At 49.4% G+C, this 6521-nt stretch overlaps 1 protein-coding gene across 3 annotated transcripts in view; it reads left to right on the forward strand.

Moving 5' to 3' along the window:
- The window catches only part of LDLRAD4 (low density lipoprotein receptor class A domain containing 4), an 11739-nt gene extending 5535 nt beyond the window's left edge, over positions 1-6204 (forward strand). Inside the window, exons 2-3 of one of the 3 annotated variants that reach the window (XM_010140740.1) lie at positions 4286-4339; positions 5536-6204. In XM_010140740.1, the coding sequence (XP_010139042.1) occupies positions 4286-4339; positions 5536-6078 (597 nt within the window). In that variant the 3' untranslated portion in view covers positions 6079-6204. Of the gene's footprint in view, positions 1-4285; positions 4362-5535 lie in introns of all 3 variants that reach the window. The other 2 variants (XM_010140741.1, XM_010140743.1) reach the window with 2 other exon arrangements.
- Positions 6205-6521: the final 317 nt, after the last annotated feature.

The raw sequence follows: 6521 nt of genomic DNA on the forward strand, positions 1-6521 counted from the left end.
CCCCCGCCCCGTCTTGTGCACCCCCAGCCCACTCACTGGTGGGGTGAGGAGCAGAAGAGGTCTCGACTGTGTGCGAGCAATAACTGCTCAGTGATAACGAAAACACCCCTGTGTTATCAACAGCGTTTCCAGCACCGATCCAAAACACAGCCCCTACCAGCTACTGTGAAGAAAATAACTCTATCCCAGCCAAAACCAGCACAGGGATGCTTTTCCTTTTCTATAGTTTGAGGAATTTCTCTTACTGAGCTTAAATTTTTACCTGCAATTTATCTGGAGTTAAAAATTATTCCAGTAAATGTCTTTGCTGCTGCCTGTCAATCTGCCGATGCTCAGTCAAGGTACTTGGATGATGCTGCGTGCAGGGTGTTCAAAAATGGCCTCAAAGTCATCTTCATAAAGTGTGTAATTCTAGAGGCTGCAGACCTTTCTAAAACACAGATTAGGCAAATTATCTTAGACTTAGCCAATCTGCCAAGCTCTAAATATTAATTATCTGGAGGTGATCATTATTTAAGTGATCACCCATTTGGATTCATTAAATGATACTGTTATTTCAAAACCAAATTGCAAAATCAGTTTCTGTAAATTACTGTGAAGCCCAGGAATGGCAAAGGTCAGCAAAAGACATCGCTGGATCCCTGAGGTTTTCCTCGCTTTGGTGTTCTGTAGGAGCTGGGGTTTGCCATGGAGACTCACTCTTTTTATTCCAAAATCCATTTTAACAGATGGGTAAATTGCTTTTGCTTGGCTTTAGCCTTGATTGCATGTACCTCAGAACTGCTCGTACAAATCACCGGCCGTGTGGTGTGAGGGGGCATCGAGCAGGACCGCCAGAGCTGGGCGTGCTGGCTGGGAAGTGCCTGTTGGCACGATGCTGGGCTGGGAGCTTGTGCTACCGAGCCCTATTGCCGGTGCTTGATGTCGTCTTGCTCACAGGATGAGAAGGCACTGACTGGAAAGAAGTCAGAAGTAGTTTTCGATCGTTGGGCCGGTCTACCTTAATATTTTGAATAATGAAGAGACAAGCAGTATGAGGGAATATAAATACAAATGCTGTTGGTTTTTGCCTGATTTTCATTGACCTGAGCACAGGGAAATGCACTAGCTGTCAAATGAAGGTCTGTAAGTAGAGGAATGGGGAGAGAGCAGTAAGTCATCGAATCACAGACTGGTTTGGGTGGGAAGGGACCTTCCAAGCTCCCCTAGCCCAACCCCCTTCAGGGAGCAGGGACATCTGCACCCAGAGCAGGGGGCTCAGAGCCCCAAGGGCCAACCTGACCTGCCACAGGGCCAGCGATGGGGCTGCTCCCACCTCTCGGGGCAGCCTGCGCCAGGCTCTCCCCACCCTCAGTGTAAAAAATTTCTTCCTTCTCTCTGGTCTGAATCTCCCTCTTTTAGTTTAAAACAGTTACACCTTGTCTAATTCTAAAAAGCCCCTCCCCATCTTTCTTGTAGGCCCCCTTGCAGCGCTGACAGGCTGCACTAAGGTCTCCCCAGAGCCTTCTCTGCTCCAGGCTGAGCCCCACCCCAGCTCACTCAGCCTTTTTGCTCAGTGTAAGTCACCCCAGATTGTTCATGGCAGTCCCAACATGTTATTTCTTACATCTACATCTTCCTTGAAAAAAAAGTCATGGGCCTATTTTCCTTCTGCAACACTGAGGTTTTTCCTTTCTTCTCCTCTCAAACCCTTGCCATCACCCCGAGGACAGTAGGGTAGGTGGGCACCAACCCTTGAGTTAGGTTTTATCTACCTGGTCCGAGGGAGAGAGGATTTCCCTGACACGAAGACTTGAGAAAGGCAGATGGGAAGTCTCTTGTGGTGGCAGCAGCGATGTCGGGAAGGCAGAACAGCTGAAAAGACCAAAATGGGGAAGACGGGGCAGGCACCTGTTTGGCTGCAGCTCTGTAGCTGAGTGCAGGAAACCCAGTTGTCTGCCAGCTCCTTCCCTTTCTCCTTTCCTCTCTCGCTGTCCATTTTGGGTCTCGTCCGTGCACTAAGTAAGAGCGTAGTGCCTCTTCCTACACTGAGCCCATGAGTCTGGGCTTGTTCTAGTGGTGATGAGAGGATCCTGTTCTGTGGCACTGGACCGACCACATATGCATGGTGAGGTTGGTCTGCACATGGTGTGTGAGCCTGGTGTTTGCCAAGCGTGGGCATGCTGAGCACGTGCTACCCAGCCATCTGCTTGGGGAGTTCCTCTGGCTCCTGGGATAGAGATCTTACTGGGGGCTGGCTGCTGCCAAATGACTTACTCAGCCTGCTGCTCTCTCCAGAGGAAACCTGAGGGAAGGGAGTAGCTACAGGTGGGCTGTAGGACATGCTGTCAGAGACCGTGTTACGCATCCCTGCATCCTAAGGACCTCACAGTCTCGGAGTTCAGCTGTGTCCCAAGCTGTCTACTTCCTCGAGTAGTTAGACCAGAGCAGGGAGAGCCTTGGGCTCCTTCAGTCTCATCGTCTAGGTCTGACTGTCCCAGCACGCTGGTCACTCTCTGTGAGGTTCCTTCTGCTTGTAGCAGCAAGTGGTTTCTGTTAGACATTGCTGGTAGCAGGCTCGGCGTGCAGGTCCCACTCCCTCGCAGCGTGAGGAGTTCTTCTCCATATGCTGCACCACTGCCCTCGCCTTTACTCCCCTGCCTTAGGGGAGAGGGGCCTTAGGATGGGAGTCACTGTTTCCACTTCCATGTTGGAAACTTTCATAAGAGACATGAGTGGTGGTGGTAGAAGATTTCATTCCTTTCTGGTTTTTGCCTTTTTTCCTCTCTCCTGAGCCTGAACACATTAAAGGAGAGACTGAGACAGTTACACGCTGGTGTGTTTTTCAAACCATCGCTGAGGGATCTGCTGTCGGGCTGAGTACGGCCTGTACGTTACTGGAGCACTTTAGCTTTAACCAGTATGTTCCACTTGACTGCAGCAGGCTCAGAACCTGCTGGGTCAGCTGCTGCGAACCTGCTTGACTTTAATTGTGCAAATAAACCCTCAGATATTTCAAAACAAGGGCATTGGGTGATGGAGGGGTGGAGAGGAAGGTGGGTACCGGTATGTATATACATGTATATATACACAGTTACACAGTTCCAGGTTCTGCTGTTGACAAAAACCTTTTACAGGCACTGAAAGACCCAATCTACACGATTTTCCCGACTTGCAAAGGGAAGTTGTAACTAATTGCCGTTGTCAGCCTCCCTCTACCCCTGCTCTCTAAAGGTACAGAAGTGATGGACCAGCTTTGTTATTCAAAGCATTTCCCTCACCAGCTGAATCCTGGGGGAGATTCATCTCGGAGCAGCTTTCCTCTGCGGTGGGCGCTCTCGACAAGATCACAGACGGCTTTTGGTCTCCGAGTGTCACGAGGAACATCTAGTTAGGTCTATTTTTACATCTGAAATATGTTGAAAGATGCTGTGCAGAGAGGGAGCAGTACAGTAAGAGTTGAAAGCAGCCTATAGAGGGCAATACTTTGGGGGACAGTATGCGTTTTCCTTCCTGTGCCTGAAACTTCTTATTTCTGTAAAATCAGAAGACTTCAATTAGCACGAAAAAAAAATTGTCATGACTGTACAATGTTATGATTTTCTTTTTTTGCACCACAGTTGAAATTCTGTGCTTTGTAGCTGCTCTGATGTGTCCTTTCCAGCTTCGAAGTTTTCCAATAGAATCAGTGCGTTGCGGTAGTTAATGCTACTCTAAACAATAAATTGAGAAGAAAAGTAATAGTACACACACGTTGTCCTTCACCCTTCACCTTTTTGCTGGTACAGTGTCAGAGCAGCCTTCCAAGGCACGAGAGAGAAAATTCTTTGGCCTGAGAAGGTTGTTCGGGAAGTGATTGAAGAGGGGAACTGGTGGCTAAAACATCAGCTGCTTAATGACCGTTTAGAGTGGGAACTGGGCAACCGACGGTTCCGGCCAGACCATTCCTGGGGTTAGCGTGACCGTCACTCCACTGAGGTGACAGGCGCCAGGTTTTGTTGCGAACTGTTTTGGCTCTGGTGTGTAATCAGGATCCTGGCTGTCGGGCCAGCTTCATCCGACCTGCTGATGGTGCTGACGTAGCCTTGTCACGGGTTGGGAGGTGAAGAGTGACTGAAGTGCTGAAGCGTCTCCTGTTGTCCCCACGTGGTGCCACGCACTCATAGCTGCAGCTGGCTTGGTGCCTCTTCTCTAGGTGGGGACAGCCAGTCCTCAGAAGCTGAGTGCTCCTAGAAGTCGTCGTGTTCGAGGTGGGATGGCAATGTGATCTATTAATTTTTCTCTGTTGTGTTTGTCTACATTTCAGGAAGGGTGCTTGTGGCCTTCAGAAAGCTCGGTTTCACGCCAGGGTGCTTCAGAGGTACAGATTTCTTCTTACCTTCACCAGCGTGCTTCCCTCTTCCCTCTTACGTATATTTGGCTTCTCTCAAACACACGTACCTGTTCAATAAGCAAAGCTCTTTCAGTGTAGATCAAGAGCCAGGTTCATGTGAGCGTCTGAGCCCACCTTAATTCTCATTCCATAAACGCTTAAGACTTTACCATTAAAAGAGTTAAATTCTGCCTGCCTGACACCTCGTCTCGTCCCTGTATCGTAGTAGGCATTCACAGGTAGGTGGTGGAGGTGTCTCTCATGCAGTGGCTCAGTCGTTAGAGTTCTCAGTGGAACTGTGAGACTGAGAGCAACTGAGAGTTGCTCTTCTCCCTGCATTTTTCCTGGATTTACAACTCTCATCCTATGACCAGTGTCTTCTGGCTTCCAGCTAGCACAGATACCTGGTCTGAGTGATCATTTGTGGGTGTGTTGCTCCAAGTGGCCCGGCTCACCTGTGTCCAGCAGTGAATATTCTGGTGGCTGACCTTGCATCTGTGAGGGTCAGCGGCTGAAGACCCTGCACGGACAGAAAAATGGGAAAAGCAGTTTGGCAGACCTAAATCTAAGAAGCTGGTGTGTGTCTCTAGATGAGCTCTTCCCCTTGTAAAGCCTTATCTTCTCCAGGGCTTAATATGCCCGGGACATTTTTTCCACTCGCGGTATGAAGCCTTGCAGGTCCTCCCCAGAGGCTGAGTTCTGGCTGAGAACTGGGGAGGAGACTTGATAGACACTCTGGTAGTGAAGGCGTGAGATATGCCAGACCTTTACAGACTGCACTGAAATGACCGTCGGAGTTCTTTGGTGATGCAGGGGATAACACTGGCTCTGAGTAGGGGTGTTGGGACATTTTCTTAGAACTAGTTAATTGTCAAGACCATAGAGAAAGCGTTTTCCATGTACAGAAACAGAATTGTTTTCTCTCGGCGCCACATGTTTTAATGTCAGAATTTGCTGCGTGAGGTCTTGGTCTTCCTTCGTGAAGCTGTTCTTCAGTATCTGGTGTTAGATCCGTCCTGCGCTCCTCCTCTTTTCACACGCATGCACAGTGTCTCCTGGGTTTAATCCTTTAAGTCAGCTGCCAAAGAGAAGCGTTTTCTGTTTTATCGGGTCTTTGTAAGCACGGAGCACCCTCAGTGCTCTGCTCGGACGTGGAGTCACGTGTCTCTCTCTTGCCGTTTCAGATCATGTATGCTCCAAGGTCCAGAGACAGGTTTACCGCCCCGTCTTTTATGCAGCGGGACCGTTTCAGTCGCTTCCAGCCCACCTACCCTTACATGCAGCATGAGATCGACCTTCCTCCAACCATCTCCCTCTCCGACGGGGAAGAGCCACCGCCATACCAAGGTCCGTGCACTCTGCAGCTCCGGGACCCGGAACAGCAGATGGAGCTCAACCGGGAATCTGTCCGGGCACCACCCAACCGAACCATTTTTGATAGCGACTTGATAGACATCTCGATGTACAATGGGGGCCCCTGCCCACCAAGCAGCAATTCGGGCATAAGTGCAACCAACTATAGCAGTAACGGAAGGATGGAAGGACCACCCCCGACGTACAGCGAGGTCATGGGGCATTACCCAGGCTCCTCTTTTTTCCATCACCAGCACAGCAACGTGCCTCCTTCCTCACAGAGGGGGAGCAGACTTCAGTTTCAGCAGAACAATTCAGAGAGCACAATAGTCCCCAGCAAAGGCCAGGAGCGGAAACCGGGAAACCTGGTCTAAGTCCCTCGCCCGGGTGCATTCGAACTGAAGACAGGAGGTTGCAGCCGGCGGTGGAGGAAGACCCCCGTGCCCCGGTGCACCATGTTGTTGCGTTTCACAACTTAGTAAAACCAAACGTGCAAACCAGTTCTTTGTTTCTGATTCCTTTCAGGGGAATTGCATGCAAAGCAGACGGAAAGAGATACAACCTTCCACGCAGTTTGTCTACGAGCAGTGTTTTGGGGAGGGGGGGGGAATATATTATTTTTTTTTATAAACTATTTCAATTATTTAATTCTAAAAGTTAACTTAGCACAGAAATGAGGCTTGCGCAGCCTGTTTTATACTCACTGAATGGCAGAAGGAAGAAGGTGGTTTTGCTGGATAAATGGGGGAAGAATTGGCCAGTTTGCTTTTTTTTTTCTCCCCGGGGGTGGATTTTTTTTTTTTAATATGAATCAAAA

Source organism: Buceros rhinoceros, unplaced genomic scaffold, assembly GCF_000710305.1.
Source record: "Buceros rhinoceros silvestris isolate BGI_N320 unplaced genomic scaffold, ASM71030v1 scaffold22437, whole genome shotgun sequence".
In the NCBI taxonomy this organism is placed as follows: domain Eukaryota; kingdom Metazoa; phylum Chordata; class Aves; order Bucerotiformes; family Bucerotidae; genus Buceros; species Buceros rhinoceros.